This window comes from Siniperca chuatsi, linkage group LG8 (genome assembly GCF_020085105.1).
Source record: "Siniperca chuatsi isolate FFG_IHB_CAS linkage group LG8, ASM2008510v1, whole genome shotgun sequence".
In the NCBI taxonomy this organism is placed as follows: domain Eukaryota; kingdom Metazoa; phylum Chordata; class Actinopteri; order Centrarchiformes; family Sinipercidae; genus Siniperca; species Siniperca chuatsi.
In genome coordinates, this window is record NC_058049.1 from 12,471,171 (window position 1) to 12,490,440 (window position 19,270).

The 19,270-nt window shown below is 40.2% G+C and overlaps 1 protein-coding gene across 8 annotated transcripts in view; it reads right to left on the bottom strand.

The window, feature by feature from the left end:
* Positions 1 to 243: 243 nt before the first annotated feature.
* atp11c (ATPase phospholipid transporting 11C) overlaps positions 244 to 19,270 on the bottom strand; it is a 45,084-nt gene continuing 26,057 nt past the window's right edge. The window contains exons 7-31 of one of the 8 annotated variants that reach the window (XM_044204474.1): positions 18,806 to 18,894; positions 17,705 to 17,755; positions 17,212 to 17,276; positions 17,032 to 17,113; positions 16,799 to 16,949; positions 16,056 to 16,253; positions 15,291 to 15,461; positions 13,579 to 13,790; positions 13,313 to 13,384; positions 13,136 to 13,209; positions 12,923 to 13,026; positions 12,565 to 12,746; positions 11,437 to 11,703; positions 11,116 to 11,293; positions 10,887 to 10,989; positions 10,634 to 10,779; positions 10,259 to 10,318; positions 9,337 to 9,464; positions 8,390 to 8,525; positions 8,230 to 8,295; positions 7,967 to 8,070; positions 7,697 to 7,853; positions 5,499 to 5,604; positions 3,547 to 3,578; positions 244 to 3,254 (exon numbers count right to left, since the gene is read on the bottom strand). In XM_044204474.1, the coding sequence (XP_044060409.1) occupies positions 5,503 to 5,604; positions 7,697 to 7,853; positions 7,967 to 8,070; positions 8,230 to 8,295; positions 8,390 to 8,525; positions 9,337 to 9,464; positions 10,259 to 10,318; positions 10,634 to 10,779; positions 10,887 to 10,989; positions 11,116 to 11,293; positions 11,437 to 11,703; positions 12,565 to 12,746; positions 12,923 to 13,026; positions 13,136 to 13,209; positions 13,313 to 13,384; positions 13,579 to 13,790; positions 15,291 to 15,461; positions 16,056 to 16,253; positions 16,799 to 16,949; positions 17,032 to 17,113; positions 17,212 to 17,276; positions 17,705 to 17,755; positions 18,806 to 18,894 (2,898 nt within the window). In that variant the 3' untranslated portion in view covers positions 244 to 3,254; positions 3,547 to 3,578; positions 5,499 to 5,502. Of the gene's footprint in view, positions 3,255 to 3,546; positions 3,579 to 5,498; positions 5,608 to 6,468; positions 6,560 to 7,696; positions 7,854 to 7,966; positions 8,071 to 8,229; positions 8,296 to 8,389; positions 8,526 to 9,336; positions 9,465 to 10,258; positions 10,319 to 10,633; positions 10,780 to 10,886; positions 10,990 to 11,115; positions 11,294 to 11,436; positions 11,704 to 12,564; positions 12,747 to 12,922; positions 13,027 to 13,135; positions 13,210 to 13,312; positions 13,385 to 13,578; positions 13,791 to 15,290; positions 15,462 to 16,055; positions 16,254 to 16,798; positions 16,950 to 17,031; positions 17,114 to 17,211; positions 17,277 to 17,704; positions 17,756 to 18,805; positions 18,895 to 19,270 lie in introns of those variants that run through there. The other 7 variants (XM_044204472.1, XM_044204476.1, XR_006378806.1 and 4 more) reach the window with 7 other exon arrangements.

The following is a 19,270-nucleotide window of genomic DNA, read 5'->3' on the forward strand; positions in this document are numbered from 1 at the left end:
GATGTTTTCTTTATGCGAGGCCACACAGCAGTGGGAGAGCAGCAGTACTCCGTCCTGATACGCAGCCACTCAGCTGATCCAGCTTAGCCTCTCAGCCATCTCATTACTGCACAGCATCTGCTTAGTGCGGTCAAATGCACCCAAACACACACACTCCATGCCACCCACATATACACACATCCTTACATCAGACAGAACCTGCTGACATAACTATTGGTGTAACAAAGCACTATAAGACATTGGTCTATCTTCAAAACATTCTGCTTTATTACAGAAAATCTTCAGGTTTTGAATATACTAGTTTCAAAGAGGTACATTCAGCTTGGAGGTTTGAAGTGTTGATGCTGGAGACCCAAAGGGCTGGAGGTGGCGAAGTGTCCCTGGCTGCATGACCCAGAGCTGCTGAGGTGCCTGAAGATGTCCACCTCCACCCCTCACAGACAGGGACAGCGTCCACAACCACAGAGCCTCTCGTGCTTTTTTTTTTTGTGTGGACATTTTGATTTTCTTACAAAAGTGGCTGGAAAAAGGTTGCATTAAAAATACAATCCATTCTTTTATACTTTTCATTTAGACAGGCAAAACATTAGATTCCAAGATATTTTTAACTTCTGAAAATAGCATCTCTGATGTCACTTAAAGGTTTTAATTTTCTAACAAAGCAGGCAGCCCCTCTCAGTGTGTCTGCTTACACCCGGTATCTCTGGCACAGTGCAGTCTGGAGGTGACATGTCACAGAGTAAAGAACACTAGTAATAGAAAACTATTCTGAAAGGTATGTTAATTTTTCCATTTGTTAAGAACAAATCAACATTAACTTAATTTCTAAAATCTCAATTTGGCGTTATGACTGCATGTGCCATTCTGCAGATGCACTGTATCAGATATGTCAGGCTACAGTCAGTGGGGTGAAATACAAGGCCAGTACTAAAAAGTACAGTACTGGAGTTATTGTTTGAGCAGGGATCAGTAGTAAAGTAGTAAACTTTAAAATCACCATACTGACAGATTCTGTAACAGTTGGCTATAACACAAAACATACATTTAATGCTATTTAGTGATAAGTACTCATCAGTTTAAACCAAGAGTTACATAACCTGGCAAAAGAAGTGGCATTGCAGGGCCCCAGTAGCTCACCTGGTAGAGCGCGCACACCATGTACTAAGGCTGAGTCCTTACCACAGTGGCCCAGGTTCGATTCGACCCTGGGGCCCTTTGCTGCATGTCACCCCCCCCCTTCTTGTCTCACTTCAGCTGTTCTTATCCAATAAAGGCAAAAAGCCAAAAAAATAATAACTTAAAAAAAAAGGGAGTGGTACTAGTTCAGAGGTTGATTTTGGGATGTTGGGGGGGCTGCCTGTCTTTGCATGTATGACAAAGACTATCAAATGGGTTTGGCACAGGCTTTCATCAGTACTGGAGTAACATAGACTAACTCATCTGGCACAAAGCCGATCAACTCTCCACAATAAAAAAGATTTATGTAATAAAAGTATAACATTTGTGAGTAAAATTACACTTAACAATAAATATGCCAAACAGACAATACACGTTTGTGGGAAAAAAAATAGAAAGAATATTCCAAAACAGTAAAAGCGTTTGAAATCATGGCATGTTTAAATGGAATGTATGAAGCACTACACACAAGAAGTTATAGGAAGGAACAAAAGGCCAAACAGTCCACTCTATCATCCTGCCGGTCAGCAAATTTGACCAAAAACAGAAGGAGGGAGATGGAGCGTAGAGCCTCACAGTGGCATTAACTATGTTGACTCTGCAGGTCTGGAGTTGATTTTCTTTACACTCCAACTTCAGCCTGTCTGAGACAAATTATGCAAACTAGAGAATGGGTAATGAACATAAATACCTCATTTAGACTTTAGTGCATGTGCGCATTTATGTGTATGTGTGTGGTTATTGTGTGTGTTGTTCTTGTCTATCTGATATGTGCGGGCGTGTGTGTGTGTGTGCTCTCAGGCATATATTCATGTGCCTTAGTGACCATCTACGCAACCAGTTTCCATAATAGTGCAGGAAATGTCTAGCCGAACTACATCAACAAGGTTCAAGTAATCCTGGTTTTCATGACACAGGCATTTCTGGCTTTTATGTAACACACGCATATACACACACACACACACACACAGACTTGTCACTTTCAGGTCACACTAGTGTGGACAGAATCTGATCGCATTATGTTCATTTTTTTGGCTTTGAGCAGATGCTGTCATAAATCTCTAAGCTATATACAGTACAGCACATATATTAATTTTCTCATCTTAAATGGACTCTTAAGTTATCTCTGAGGTTGGAAGATTTAGGTCATGCTCTGAACAATGTTTCATTGCCAGAATATGCTCAACATCTCTAATCTATCTCTCAATCTTACATAAACACACACAGACTTTTTTGATTGAGTCGTAATATGGCATCCATTAACCCATCTTATACCTTAGTATTCAATAGAGAATGCAGATTCATCATGGGAAACAAATAATCACATAATAATCTATAAACCAGTATACCGTGTGTTTGCTGCTCTGAGCAAAACTGAAATCATCTTCAGTAACGTTTCATTACATTTGGACCTGTGGATGAGTGCATTTTCTTAAAGATATGATAACCGTTTAAAGAATAACCATTGAAAAGCAAAATAACTGTAATGTAGAATAACCTTTTAAAGTGTAACCGTTGCGAATAGGATCATTATGTCTTAATAAAAACTTTGCAGAATACAGTGACTGAACATCAGTGGAGTGAAGTGTTCTTTTGAGCCTTCTTTCATGCAGGTGAACCATTCCTGGAGTGGATATTACAACTGCTTGTTAAAACACAGCAGTTGGGTAGAGCTATTGACAAGGCGGCTGTGTATGCATTCATTTGTAAGCTAGTATTTTTTTTTTTTTAAAAGAAAAGTAAAACAAAAAAAATTCATGCCCGTCATCTGAATAGATATTTTTAAAAATAATGCAGGGCACTGCTCTGCAGGCATGCGTGGGGGGTTAGGAGCTGTTGGGCAGAGAAGGACGGAGCAACGTCAAAACTTTTTATCCCTTCCCCTCGGTCAGCAAATCTTTCTTTTTCTTATTTTTTTCCCTCCTCTTCTCAGATCAGGCATGACAGCAGACAGCTCTGACCTGACTGGCACGGACGGGACCCTGAAAGTGGCTGATGCCACTGTTGTTGTGAGTCCTTGCCGCCTTTCACTCGCGCTCCTTCAGGTGCTTGTAGGATAGTGGTGTGACAGCCGCAATCTGGAAGAGCACAAGCAGACAGATTTTACTTCGATGTTTTCATTATGAGCTTGTGCAAACACGTGGAAGGGGACGAGACATCTTGAAATCACCAAAAATCAGAGAATAAGCGGCGATTGGCCACATACCACAATACGTGACAAAACACTATAAATGACACCTTCCCCGCCACCAGAGACAAGCAGAAATTAGTAAATGAAATGCTTCCAATTTCATTTAAGTCTACTGATCTGTTGAAGCTCAGCAGGGTTGAACAGATGCAGAAAGTTAGGTTTGTCTTGCTGTAGTTTACCTGGATGTTTGTAGGAGGCTGGCCCCTGACAGCTAGGAGAACAGAAATGCAGGTTAAACAGTGAAAGCTGTTGTTGAAAAGTCTGGTGCTATTGTTAAGCAACAGATATCGGTGACCCTGGTCAACAGTGATGGGAAGGTGTGACATTTAGACCTACTTACAGGGGGTGGACATAAAATAAAAACACCTGGACATTATATCACAACACAATATCAAGTACCCAACAAGGTGTAGAGATGCCCTTTCACCTCAGAACACCTCCAGTGCTCTTGATATAGCTGCCATACATGGGGAGATAATCTAGACATACCTTTACAAGGACATCTAGTGGGTTAATTGAACACATGCTTAAGACAGGTTTAAACAAGCCCAATTTTACACAATCTACCCAAGTCTTCTGTATAATTGCCTTTATTATTGTTATTTACCCATGGTGACTATATATTACATCAATAAATAAGACATTATGAAATAAATAAAGACAAAATATATAATAAACCATAAAACTCAGCTCATTATCAGGATCCTTTTTTCACTAACAGTTTTTCGCAGTTCATTTTTATTTTCATTCCAGCCGTTTTTATTTAAAACATTGTTTGTTTTAACCACAGTGCCATTTTTTTTCTAACAACATTTTTTAAAATTTCATAATGCCACTTTTCATCACAAAGTCTAACAGGGCAGAGCCAGTTATTTGACTGGCTGTTTGCTCATTTAGGCCAAAGCAACAGCCAATCACATAACTGGCTCTGCCTCGTTTGTCTTGATTGACAAACAATAACTTGGTGATGAAGTGGTGATGAAGTGGCATTATGAAATAAAACAGTCACTCGGAAGAATGGCTCTGGTGGCCTAGGGGTTGGGACGCCGACCTTTGATCACAACGTCCCCAGATGCACCCAAAACACCCAAAAATTCCCCAAAACAATAGCTTTAAAAAAACTGAACTTGGAAAAATTACATTAAAACTGCTGGAATAAAATAAAAATGACCTTAACTCTATTATAATGAAGAGAAGCAGGCTGATAATATTTCATAATAATGAGCTGAGTTTTAAAAATGTGTTGGATAATTTCACAATTTCATGGTACATATTTTGTCTGTATTTATTCAAGTTATTATTTATTCCATAATTCCACATGTAATATTGACCACTTTTCAATATTTACCTACTACAATTTCTAAAATATTTTATCGTGCGATGTTTCTATTCATTTTGTTGTCACCCCCTGTATGTAATACAGCAGCATTGGGTCTGAGGTTAAGGCAACGTCACATCATGCAGTGAGGTAAGCCCAGCACTCACAAATGCATCCATTATTTGCCCAGACAGTAAGCAGAAGGCGACCGCTAGCACAGGTTTGGACGTGCACACAGGACAAAACGACCATGATCAAACCGCCACGTTACAAACAGCACATGAATGTCAGATAGTTATAATCACAGACCAGCTCTGTTGTTTCACACTGCCAGATGAGAAAACCAACACAGACACCCTACAGTCAGACATTCCAGGTCCAAAAATTTGATGGACTGAAATCAAAAACATTTAAAGTTGGGTTTTTAAAAGCACATGCATGAAAGTAATATGAGCTGGGCTTCCAAAGGGAGGCTGAAAGGAGCATGTGTCTATACAAAAAAATGTTAAGGATTGCAACATTAGGCCTAGAGATGCATTCACATGATAAATAAGAGCACCATTTGACCATTTTAACTAACAATGTTGACACAAAACTTGACTCTGACATGGAAAATATGCATCTCTTCAGCCAGCCAATACCAGCTTAAACAACACATAAGAACACACTGGGTCCTGTTGAACGTGGCCTGTATTACATTATGTCTTTGATTCTCTTGTTAAAACTCAGAGTTAGGGACCAGACCCGCTGGAGAGGTTGACAGGGGGGAGAGAGTCTTTGATTAGCTTAAATGGCCTGAAGGTGGGCTGGTACCTGTTTAAATGACAGTACTGGACTCATCTGAAAAGGTTCTCATGAGCAGGGGTCTGGCTGAAGACTGGGGAGACTGGAGGCCCCCCATGCTCGACTGAACCGGCTTCTTCTAGAAGGGTGAGGCAAGAGACACCAATGACATCACTACGCTGACAAACACATACATACTTCGCCTCTCTCACCATCTTGTGCTCTCTCTTGCACACAGACATACACATATACACAGGGAACAAACATGTACATACACAAAGACTTCAAAACTGCACAGGTGAACAATGAAAAGTCCAGGTGCCTTTTTAGACACCTTTTACTTGCAATAATCATTTTCAGAAGCCTTGAATCTATACCAATTGGTCCAGATTACTACAGGGCTACTATCCTTGCACATTTCTCAAAAGCATGTACGATATAACAAGCACGCGCACACAGACAAAATGCAGTGGCCCGCAGAATTTGTGGTGAGGATCCAGGATGAGGTTGTTGACTTGAGCCTCATGCAGGTAACTTTGGGTGCTTTGACGTGCTGCATTCACCTGACTTGACATGCGGAGGCAGCAGGCATTGGAGCAGCACAGGCAGCTGGGAGGAGACACTGACTGATACAACTGGACAGACAAGAATGGAAGACTGACACCTGGTCCTACTCCACACTGCTGGCAGAGTTGGGCATACACCGGCCCACTGACCAACATTCCTCCCAATTTAATAAACATGTATCTAAAGAAAAGCACTCAAGGGAAGGTTTAAAAAAGAGGGGGATAGCATTCCTGAAATCTGAATTGTCTAACCTAATCCAACTGAGTGGGGACTGCCACAGAATGCCATCCTAAGCTACTTTAGAGGGTAAGGAAGGAGTCTAACAGTGGGAGAGGAAGGGCACAACAGGTAGGAAACAAGAAAGACTGGCAGACACTGAAACTCTGCAGTAAGAGACTGAAGTATAAGAGCTGACGAAGAAAGAAAAAGAGACCTCAGTCACTCCATGAGAAGCTGTGAGTGCTAGCGGTCTGCGACAACATGAAGATAGTAGATGTCCCCGAGGAAGGAAGGCGATGTTTCATCTTTAGGGAGGTAGGTCCAGAGAGGAAGAGAGGAGATAAGAGGGTGAGACAGAGCAAGGAGAATGTGTTAAATTGCAGGGAAAGTACTAGTTAGGAAAACAGTTGGAAAGAAAGTAAAAACAAAAGGTTAAAGGGGGTGCTCTAAAATAAAATGCCTCAACACTAGTTACACTTATAGTAGTGACATTTTAATCTGTAGACTGCAAAATCCAAGAGTGTGTCAGGTACTGCACCTATACCAATAAAAATACAAATTATGTAAATATTTGATTGATTCTGCAATTTTGCCATCTGACTCAAACAAAACAAAAACAAAACAAAACACTGTAATAAGTACAGATTGTACAAAACTGATGTGTGACTACCCTCAGACATGTGCAAAACATTTGGTTTGGTTTATTACTTTTCCAAAATAAAACGAGTCTAGACACAATTTAAAAAAACAAGTGTGGAACGCACCCAAAAGCACAGCGCATGCCACCAAACATTTCCAGCTGCTTGGAAAACACATCAGCCTCATGGGGAGCTAATGACAAAATATGTGTGGGAAAGTTGTCTTCTGGAGGAAATCTGGATGTAAATCTAACTTTTCCCTTTGAAATGCAGTCATACAACATGCAAAAAAAAAAAAAAAAAAAACCTATCATATAAATGACACTTGACCATTAGCTCACGTGTCATAATAGCTAGCAGAGTGCTATTATGGATCAGAGATGTGTGTTTAGATGTTAGTATATTTCCAAAAAATGTGGTTGATGTCTAATTTATTCATTTTTCCCTCGTCCGTCGCCTCCTGATCTAACATAGGTGAGGCAGTTGTTGATGAAGGCCAACGGTCCTCTAGAGCCAAGCCCACTTAAGAGCGATCCAATCACATTTGAAGGATTTAATTGAAATCCCTCTGGTAACTATACCCCACCCACATATTTTGCTTCACTTGGAAATACATCAAGGATGAGCTCCATTAACAAAAACCGAACCCTTGCGAAAATAAGTGGGTTAAATTGTTACAACAAATATATGTAAAGTTTGAGCAATCTGGGACAGAGATATATGAGGCAGAAGGGAGAGAGAGAGAAAAAGAGAGAGAGCAAGTGAAGTAGAGTGCAAATTTGTGTGTGTGTGTTTTAGCTCTACCTGTCGAGCGTGGGGCCCACGGGGCTTGCGGAACACCACAAGCAGGATCTCCGGCAGTAGGCTGAGCAGGATGAGCAGGATGATGACCAGCCAGGCAGACACTGAGCTCAGCATGTTGGCAAACACAAAGTACAAACGTTGCTGCTTCAGGAAAGGCCTGCAGGAGAGGGAACACTTTGGTTTAGAGCTACAGGGGCTGAATAGAAATAAAAAATTACAGGCCAGCTACAATGACTATATAGGTTATTTCATCATAAGTTGTTTTCTAACCATATTATTCCTCCCCAGAAGAAGCTGAAAAACACATAGAAAGCCAGGGAGCCCCAGATTACAAAGTGGTTGATCCAGGTCCAGTGCCGTGTGTCCAGAGCAAGCTAGAATGGCAGAGAAAAGTCAAATGCAGATGTCAAATATCCAACATACTTTGCTAAAGTCAATATTCTGCAAGACATTATATCTGCTCCAAACTCTCATGTGAAACTGCTGCTTTAATGATACACCCTTTCATAAGATACAACAGGGGAGTGGTTTACCTTTAGTGTGACAGTGAAGACAAGGACAGTGAAGACAATTGTTCCATACGACCAGTTCCCAAAAACCTGGATTTAAATAAGACAAATGAGAAAATGTACTTATAATGCTTAATCAAGTAATTTAATATCACACCCATTTAGAAGGTGAATTAAATCAAACCTGGCCATTATCCTGCAGGGCTGGGTTACTGAACAAAAATCGAACACCAAAGAAAAAGAGCAAGCCATGGAAGACTCCAAGTAAAGTCCAGTAGAAGAATGGTCCCCACCGTAACATGGCATTCTTAGCTATCTCTCTAAAGAAACACATGAAAGAGAAAGATGAACAAAGTCATTATTTTATGTCTCTTTGTATATAATCTCAACTATGAAAAGGGGAACCATAAAATATTTGAGTGAGGAATGTGAACAGCTCTCGCTGAACCAAAAGCCTGAAAACTAAAAGTCACATGTTTTAATGTTTAATGTCATGCATGGAGTCTTAAGATACTTCATCACATAGACTAAGGTAACGTGGAAAATGACTGTAGTTGATTTCAGCGTATATGTGCATATATCTGATCAAAAGTGACAATAATACAATTGAACATATAAAGGGTGGATGAAAAAAGTTAATGCCCAATTAGTATAAACATCAAATAGCTAATGTGTGACAGGGCCACCTATTTCTTTGATGTGTTAAAGAAGCAGAAATGGTGAACTAAACTTAGGCAGAGGGATTGTGTAACTTTCTTTATTAAATTTCAAATTTTGCATTGTGAGTGATAATCTATGGCTAAAAAGTAATAAGATATGGCCCAGCCTACACCTTTTCAGTCATTGCTCTAATTTCTTTTTTACTTTATTTTGTGATCATGCAAGTCCTTGGTTACATTTCTGTTTTCCATTTTTTCAATTATTTCTTTCAACTTAAAGACCAAAATAAAGATTGGCCATTCAAGCAATTTATCAAGGTATTATTGCTCAGAAAAAAGCGATGCTAGATCTAAAACATAAAGAGGAAAATCTTAATTTATATGAATATTGGTCCGCTTTACTTAAATGAAGCAATTTAACAAGCACATCTACATTTACCTCGAAGTGTGCTACAGATAAGCGAAGGTTTACCTATAGAGGGTAGCATTGTCCAGCAGAACCTCAATGCAGATGTGCTGCTCCAAGAGGCTGTAAGCCAGGATGGGCATGGAGGTGAAGCAGATGTTGTACATCGTCAGATAGGCCGCGTCATACAGGGGCTGGGGAGGATGGGAGCGGGAGGGGGGAGTGTGGGGGATTGGTAGGAGGAGGGGAGGGACGGAGCAACCAGGGGTTAAAATCATGGAGAGGACAAAACTCATACACGCCATCATACTTGCACATACAGTATGTCATATAAGCAAGCTTATATACATATTTCATTTACTCATGGAAGATCTATGTCAGGGGCCATGTGGCATGAAGGAAAATGAAATATTCACCCTCAAGTTTCACAACTAGAAATACCAAAACATAATCAGTTAACTTAAAAAGAACAATATCTAATTTAATTAATGCGCTAATTAACTGATATTTCTGTCAGGAGCAGTTTTTATATGAACACAATATCCTGAAACATTCTAAATCTATACAGATCTTATAAAATATACTTATTTCACATTAATAACCAAGGGAATTCATTAATGTGCTCCAAACTGTAATCAGGTCATCTAATCCATATCTGAATTTCTATAGTGTATTAAGTCATTGTGTTAGTAACAGTGTGACAACATAAACACACACACACCACCATGATGACATAATATCCACATACGATGTACCATGGTGGAAGAACACATGTCTGTATTATTTTGTTACAACAGTGCTATGTAGTCAAAGCCAGTATATAAACATATCAATCAGAGCTCAAACATCCCAGGGACAGTGAGGGAGGGGCAATCTGAGGGAAAGAGTCTGGCATTCGTGAGGACGAGGAGGTGTGGATTCAAGGGACACTGCCTCCTTTCATGTTCAGAACATCTTTGAACCCTAAAGGGCCTCAGGACATACTCACTTGCTGGGAATAGCCACAGAAGAACTGGTACAAAAACTGAGGTAAGATGAAGCAAAGGTTCTGTAGGCAAACAGAGAAAGAGAACAGGATTACACTGGTGGACAAAAACCAGAGGCATCAAATGCATTCACAAGTTCCCATGTGCTTATAATGTAGGTACAGTAATGCAATACATTAACCCGAGTTCAACCTAAAAATCTGTTTAATTTGTTAAAAGGACTTGATTCTGTCAAATCTGTCTCTTAACCACATAATCCTCAAATCAAGTTAGTGTGTGTTTGTTTGGGAAATACAGGCTTTGCTGAAACCTACAACAAGTTCTCTGCCTGAAGAATGATATGAAGTCAATATGACGGAAGCGTCTGTTCCTCCTACCTTGTAAAAGAAATATTGCACCAGGTGTGCAATGCGAACATAGTAGAGATGCCCATGAGCCAACAAAAGTTTCTTAAGGTGCTTGAGTTTGGGGATGGCATAATCACTGTTCCTCACTGCCTGCCGACCCTCTTTACCCTTAATACCTGAAACAATCAAGAACAAATATCACACACACCAAAAGGTTAACAGTCCCTCCATTTAGAACAACAATTAGAGATCTGTTAGCCAGCTTCAGCATGAGATTTCTTACCAATGCCAACATGGGCTTCCAAAATCATGCTGACATCATTGGCACCATCTCCAATGGAAAGGGTGATTGGGGTGCCTTTAGAGTTCTTCACCATTTTAACTATCTAAAGATGGAGCAATACAGAGGGGCAACAATTTAAACAACTAAAACCAAGTGCTCACTGTGTAAATCATTATTTCAATTCTTTAATGAAAAAAATATTTTCCACATTTTAACTGATTGTTCTGACCTGTGCCTTTTGTAGAGGAGCCATGCGGCAGCAGAGCACAGATGTGCAGTTTTGACAAATCTGCAGGAACAGGTTCTTGTAGTGACTTGAGTTGGAGTCAGAGGAGGAGTTGAACACCATTGACAGAGTGGCCCCATCTATGATAAAACCATAGTCCTGGCTTGCCGAAGACCAGCTCCTACAAAACAGAACAGGGAAATGCGTTAAAGTTTATTCATCAGTAACATTCAGTTTGGTTAAATGAACACCCTAATACAAGAGCAAAGTATCCCGTAATAACCTCATTACATAGGCTGAGATCATGTAAGTCAAGGTACCAACCTAGTGATGCCTGCTTTAACTGGTGGTGCATCCTGTACAGCCTTCTTGTGGTATTCAAGCAAGAGCTCATGCAGTCGCTGCTCACGACTCTGCTCTCCATCCTCCAGAGTACGCACCGTCAGCTCCAACAGCTCTGTATTTCTCTGGAACAATCTACAAGCATAACAGGTGGACTTTGCCGTCTCCATCTTGTCCCCCGTTAGGACCCAAACCTTAATGCCTGCCCCCTGCAGAGCCTCCATGGTCTCTGCTGCCTCCTCTTGAAGCCTGGGGGATAAGAACAAAAATAAAAGAAATGAAACATGTGAAAGATTATTACACTAACTCTAAGACAGTAATACTATTACTAGAAAGGGAAAAAATGCCAACAGTTCAACAAAGCCATGGACATTGGGGTTAAATTTCACAGGAGATCTAGTGAATTGCATTACATCAAAGGGAGACCGTTTTCTGGCACAAAACTCAAACAAGGCTTCTGTTTTTCTAGTGCAAATGAAACTTTTGCTTATATTGGTTATATACATTTTCTAATTTCAATACTAATTATAAATCAATACATGATAACTGTTATTGCGTTTTTAAATCTTGATTTGTGGAAGAGTGCCTAATGTCAACCACAAGATGGCGGTGTTAGCTTACATTAAAAAGTTAAGAAAACGGGGGACTTTTGGCTGTCACCGTTAGTGACAATTAGATAGGTCAGGTCATACCAGACAAAACATTACCAGGAATTTGGTGACATGTGACAAAGGGCATGAAGCAGGAAAAGGGTGCTGTAAAACAGCGGCAGGAAGTATTGAGGTTGCATAAACATTACAAAAGAGGAAAGAATTCATTTCAGCAAGACAACAAAGAGGCGATCAGAAAACTGACGCTCCTATCTATCTTATAGTCAGTAAGTCAGAACATGACATTTATGACACGTTGTTTATTGCTGGCTTCTGGAAATGTTTGGCCTCTCCCATCAAGTTGGCCCCTAGAATTCTTGGCACTGATCTTAAATGAGAGGGAGGGAAGGGGAAGGACAACAGCAGCATGCAAGATAACAAAATGCAAGACATGCAACAACTTTAAACATCAGCAGGTTTATTGGTGACAGCTGTATGGTTATGTTGTGTGAGCACCCACCGATCTTCTACAGCAGTAGCCCCTATTAGACTCATGTTGGTCTCCACTTGGTTGTAAACAGCCATGAGCTTCTCATCTCTGTCCTGCAGAGCCAGTCTAGCTTCCCTCAATCCTGCATCTGCCTGGGTGTACTCCTCTGCAGTGAGATATTTGTAGGCCACACACAACGTCCGGTAGCCCTCCTGAACAGTGAAACACAAAGCACCCAATGTTACAACAAGAAAACACAAAATAATCTGTCTTGACATCATTGTAATCTTAAATTAAAACCTGTCTGACCCTAGAATTATACAGTACATATTTTTAAACATAACAGAAACTACTGGATTTGAAGAGGCATTTTGCTTATGTCACCCACTGTTGCATTACGCTCCACATGCATGCGTATCCTTTCGACCTCCTCCTGTCTGACGCGGGGAAAGATGGAAGAGTCCGCTCCCTTACAGAAGAGCAGTGTATCACCTGGACACAAAAAACACAAAAACATACAGATACACAGCATGGTGAGAGCTGAGGGTCAACACTAAAATCAAGGTCAATGCAATAAACCTGACAGTAATCTTAAGCTCACCTGATTTGGATCTGACTATTACACTCATTCGCCTTCTCACTGGATCAAAGTTCAACACGTGAAGCAGTTCATACCTTTGGGAAGTACAAAATGGAAATAAAATAAAAGCTGTAGTGCAAATTTAAAAAGAAAATTATGAATAAAAACTAAAAACTTTGTCTGTAATTACTGGCTTACATTTCAACGTCATTGTTCCTGTTGAGAATTTTCATGTTTTTACTTTCGAGACCCAGAAATCTGAAGCCATACCTGCAGGTGGAGGCAAATCATCACAAATGAGCCATTTATGTACACGTGCTATATGGATGAATGTTGCATTGTAATGTATACCATGTAGGATTTTCAAAATACATTCTGTGATATTCATATTCAAATGACGTGTTTGCTCTTTCGACAATTGTTACAATGTCAGTTCAACTCACTCATAACAGCCCATCTCTTACCTCATGGCACCCTTGACCAGAGCAACCTCATCAGGTGAGGAGGCTATAAAGCCTCTCTGCTCCTGCGGTAGGTGGAGCCCCTCTCCATCCATCCCTAAGCCATCCACCTGGTCTTTCAGCCCGTCCCCTTGGTCTTGAACCTGCTCTGTGGACTCCTTCACCTGGACTGTGTGGCACAGACACAGGGCACGCAGAAACAGCTCCTCCCTTTCCTAATAACACAACATGAACGAGGCTTAACACAGTAAAATAAGATACAGTAAATGCTGTTTAAATAAATTAATGTATAAACAATTTTTATTTATTTGACTATATAATAATACAGTGCATCCGGAAAGTATTCACAGCGTTTCTCTTTTTCCACATTTTGTTATGTTACAGCCTTATTCCAAAACTGATTAAATTCATTATTTTCCTCAAAATTCTACAAACAATACCCCATAATGACAACATGAAAGAAGTTAGTTTGAAATCTTTGCAAATTTATTAAAAATAAAAAATGAAAAAAATCACATGTACATAAGTATTCACAGCCTTTGCTCAATACTTTGTTGAAGCACCTTTGGCACCAATTACAGCCTCAAGTCTTTGAGTATGATGCTACATGCTTGGCACACCTATTTTTGGGCAGTTTCTCCCATTCTTCTTTGCAGGACCTCTCAAGCTCCATCAGGTTGGATGGGGAGCGTCGGTGCACAGCCATTTTCAGATCTTTCCAGAGATGTTCAGTCGGGTTCAAGTCTGGGCTCTGGCTGGGCCACTCAAGGACATTCACAGAGTTGTCCCGTAGCCACTCCTTTGTTATCTTGGCTGGGTGCTTAGGGTCGTTGTCCTGTTGGAAGATGAACCGTCGCCCCAGTCTGAGGTCCAGAGCGCTCTGGAGCAGGTTTTCATCAAGGATGTCTCTGTATATTGCTGCATTCATCTTTCTCTCAGTTCCTGCCGCTGCCTTCTGGTGTCCTCCAGACATGACACTTGCCATTCAGGCCAAAGAGTTCAATCTTTGTTTCATCAGACCAGAGAATTTTGTTTTTCATGGTCTGAGAGTGCTTCAGGTGCCTTTTGGCAAACTCCAGTTAGCTGTTAACTGTGGGACCTTATATATACGGGTGTGTGCCTTTCCAAATCATGTCCAATCAACTGAATTTACCACAAGTGGACTCCAATAAAGTTGTAGAAACATCTGAAGTACGCTCAGTGGAAACAGGATGCACCTGAGCTCAGTTTTGAGTGTCATGGCAAAGGCTTATGTACATGTGATTTTTTCATTTTTTATTTTTAATACATTAGCAAAGATTTCAAACAAATTTGTTGTCATTATGGGGTATTGTTTGTGGAAATTTTAAGAAAATAATGAATTGAATCCATTTTGGAATAAGGCTGTAAAATAACAAAATGTGGGAAAAGTGAAGCACTGTGAATACTTTCCGGAAGCACTGTAAGTAATAATAAATAAATTTACAGCCCCACATTGAGCCATATACAGTAGCTTGAGTTTAGATAAAGCCCTGGAAGTGTTATCATGTTCTCTCCATGTCAAGAGCACACAGCCACTTTGTTTCCCCTCCATGTTGATTGCTTAAGTTGACATGTCAAAGAGACTATATGTGGGTGACCTATCAAGGGTCTTTCTGAGCAGTGAGCTATGTAATGGCCATATGCTATTGCTTGTGTGACTTTTACAACAGATGGAGGGACACCATAACACCCACCCTGCCAGCTTTCTGCTGTAGTTTGCTCACAGGTCCATCTGTGACACAGAATCCGTCCAACTCTGAGTTTGCGTCCCGGTACTTGTACTGGAAGCCATCGATGCAGCACTCTATGAACTCCATGTTATTCTGAGTAAGGGTGCCTGTCTTGTCTGTGAAGACATACTCCACCTGCAGGAAATGTGATAAAAATACATGACAGACTCTTCCAAACCCATAAAAATTCAGTTGCCCATTTAACAGGTTCCAACAATAAGATTAGGCAATTACTCCCAGAAAGAATTACACTGCATTAATCAGTTTAACGAAGCATCACCTTTAATTGAAGTAATCATTTGGCAAACCAAGTTTGACTGATCTATGGCAGCACTGTTTGAGTTGTGCCATTAAAAAACAGGAGAAGTCAGGACAGCACAGCCAATCTGGTGTTTTTATAAGCAGCTCATATTTTACAGCAGCACTGTACAGTTAGTCTGGAGACCACATTTTGATGGACTCGATCTTAACTTGGTCTAACCGGTAATTTAGTTATTTTTAATTTTTTAAATTTTTTTCAAATTTCAAAAGTATTAAAATAAAATTTTAAAAGACAAATATTCTTGTAACATACTTTGTCATTTTTCAGCAATTTCAATGACTGGAAAGAATAATTTAATTTTTTATATATTTATGATTAAAGAATTACAGGTTTTTTATAACACATGGGAATGCTGAGTTTTGGCATTCCCTGCAGTTTTTTGTTTCATTTTTGTCCATCTGCCTCACCTGTCCCAGCTCCTCATTGAGGTCTGAAGTGTTGACCAGTGCCCCCTCCTTGATTTCAGGGTCAAAGAAGTCCTTGTCCCATGTGATGAAAAAGGATCCTAAAAACTTTTGCATCTCAACCGTCACATACATGGACACCGGGATGATGAAGTTGAAGAGCACCATGAAGGACAGAAAGTCAGTGAACATCTTTAGGTACTGTTGGAAAAAATGAGAACACAGGCACATATTTAAATGTATGTTTTATATTGTCATCAGATATTGCACCACTTGTATCAAGAATTTAAGCTAATGTAAGCAAGCTTGGAAAATTCGCTGGCAGGGCTTTACCATAGACTGACTACATTTCACTCTGTGTGCATAACATACATGATAAGTTGAAACCAGTATTCCTAGATTATCTCAACAACGACTATGAAAACATGATGGAAATCACAACGTTCTGTCACAATGTTCACAGTTGATTGAGGGTTAGGGCAGAAGGTTAACAGGCAATGACATGGACCATGTCATAATGGACTGTAGGTCTGCAGTAGCCATTCGCTTTAATGTAATGGAACTGTGACCTCAGAACTTACAACTACAAGCCTCCACAGGGTAAGTATTTACCGTATTAAAAGAAGGCCTTCTCTTGAGTGTACTGATGCAATATTTTCAAGACCTATTAGCTATTCATCTCCCAGCAGTGGTAATGATTATTATTAGTTATTTTCACTTGTTTATGTTTAAATATAAATACTCACCAAATTGGTGTCCTTCTCTCTCTGGGTTTTCTCGTTGTACCAGGGCTCATCCTGTCCGAGCTTGCTCTGCCACACATACTTAAGTGTAGTGCACACTAGAGCTTTGCTCACCAATATGCAAAGGTAAACCAGAAGGAAGGCATTGATAGACCTGAAAATATAAGAAATCTAATTAATGAGTACCAGAGGTATGTCACGTAATTTAAACTTTACAGCATTTCTTCTGAACTTACTTCTCCACAGCAGAGCGTTTCTGAGACTTGCCCTGGTAGTTGAGAGCCATCTTTGTCTCCATGCCAGTGTAAACCGCAACACCTTGAGAAAGAAAAGGAGAAGAGGGATTAGCTTTTTAGATACTGCGCTATCTTCACTAATATAAGTTATTGTAATAAAGTCAATATCATTTGACTCACCACATATTTTCTGGGTGTTCTTCAAAGTTGCCCCTTTCAGCAGAAGGTTTTCTGGACCCAAAGACCTGCACAATCACATCAGTAAATCAAACAGTTTAGTCATACAGAAGCTGTATAATCCACACTACTCCTCCATTCTCTAAATGGAGACCTGGCAGGTAAGCTGGCATCCACTCTAAAATACGCAGTGACAATACACAGTATGACTGCAGTCTGGGCTTACACCGGTTCCAGTGTTCTTGAGAAGGACACTGGCATTTGTTTATATGGCCATTCCAAACAATCAATGATAAATGCCTGTGGGAGTGCTTTGAAAGCAGTGGCTGAAGCCATGCCAGCCTGTTTTAATTTTAACACTTGTATGCAATGAAGGATCAATGGAATAATGATTTGTTGGTAATGCAAAAGGAAACAAATGAGTGCTTAATCAACTGTATTTTGACTTTGCTCTTACTTAAAGTGAGCTGAGATAGTTGTGTGTGAGTGCTCTCACCTCACTGCAGGCTCCTGATCGTTTTTGTAGATGTGCATACGGCCGACAAACCTGGAACAAAATTACATATGGACTAAGAAGCTTAAAGAGACAGTTCACCCCAAAATCAAAAATATATATTTTTCCTGCATGGATTTGGATACCTCAAGTTCAAATCCACTCTATTATTAACAGACTTTTTACAAATGACTTAAAAAGTTTTGGAGATATCGGCTGTAGATGTCTGCATTTTTTTTAATATAATAATAGGACTATAGGCCACTGGTTTGCGGTGCTCAAAGCGGCAAAAAAATACATTTGTCATGATATCTGCAAAGAGACATTGCTATTGACTTTTTCAAATGTATTTTTTGGCACTTTGAGGACCACAAGCCGAGTGCCATATAGTCCCATTATATTTAAAAAAAAAAGAAAAAAAAAAGACATCTCTACAGCCGATATCTCCAAAACTCGGCAACTCACACCAAAACAATCTAGATGGATAAATAGCACTACAGGTAAGAGGAAAAATATTTTTTAGTCATTTGTAAAAAGTCTGTTAATACTAGAGTGGATTTGAACTTGAGGTATCCAAATCCATGCAGAGTTCCATTTACTTTTCAAAACTAAGCACTCATTGACCTAAAATCAGGTGCAGAGGTTTGGGAGCCAGCTAATTACTGGTGGTTAGCCAGCAGCACGCTGCCAGTTTTACTGACTTTGAATAGCAAGCATTTGGCACTATGGCTTACGTCTCAAACATCATTCTGATGCCTGGCTAAATGACAATATTCCTACACACTGCCCTAAGGGGGAGCCAAAGGATGTCTGTTGACTGATTCCTACAAGTGAATAAGAATCAAGTCTGTGCTGCACAGACAAAAGATAACTGGAAATATCAGGCCCATAGCCTTTTGCTATTCTTAATATGAAACCAACCCAACATAAGTACACATACAAGTACATGGCTTGCCAAAATCTCTCCACTTAACAATCTAAATGTTAATATTAGAGTCATTTAGGACATTTTCAACTGGTATTGAGTAAATCCATTGCCCAACAAACCCCAGGCAACGCATGCTTATGGTGTAAACTTGTTGGGGACACATGATGAGTGCCTACTTGTAAAGGTCAGGCTGTGGCTGTTCACATTCAATGGTGGCATTGAGAGATTCCAGATCCTTCTCTGTGTCTGGCACTGTGTAGTGTGTCTGGATAAGTGGAAGAAGCAGAGAGAGAGACAGAGTGTGAGCGTTGACTGGCTCAGGTCAACTGATCATTTTAGCCTTCCCTTACCTCTCTGTGGTTCCCACACCTTCTTAAACATCAAACTCAAAGATTTTTCAAGGACTTCCAGGCCCAAGGCTTGAATGTGTGAACACTTCTCAATTGTGCTGTGTTAGTGATGTTACTTTAAAGGAGCAGTGTGTAGCATTTAGTGGCATCTAGTGGTGAAATTGCAGTTTGTAACCTTTGGAATACTGCTCGACTCACCCTCCCTTTCCAAGCGTGTAGGAGAAACTACGGTGGCCACAAAACTCACTGTCTAGAGCCAGTGTTTGGCTTGTCCGTTCTGGGCTACTGTAG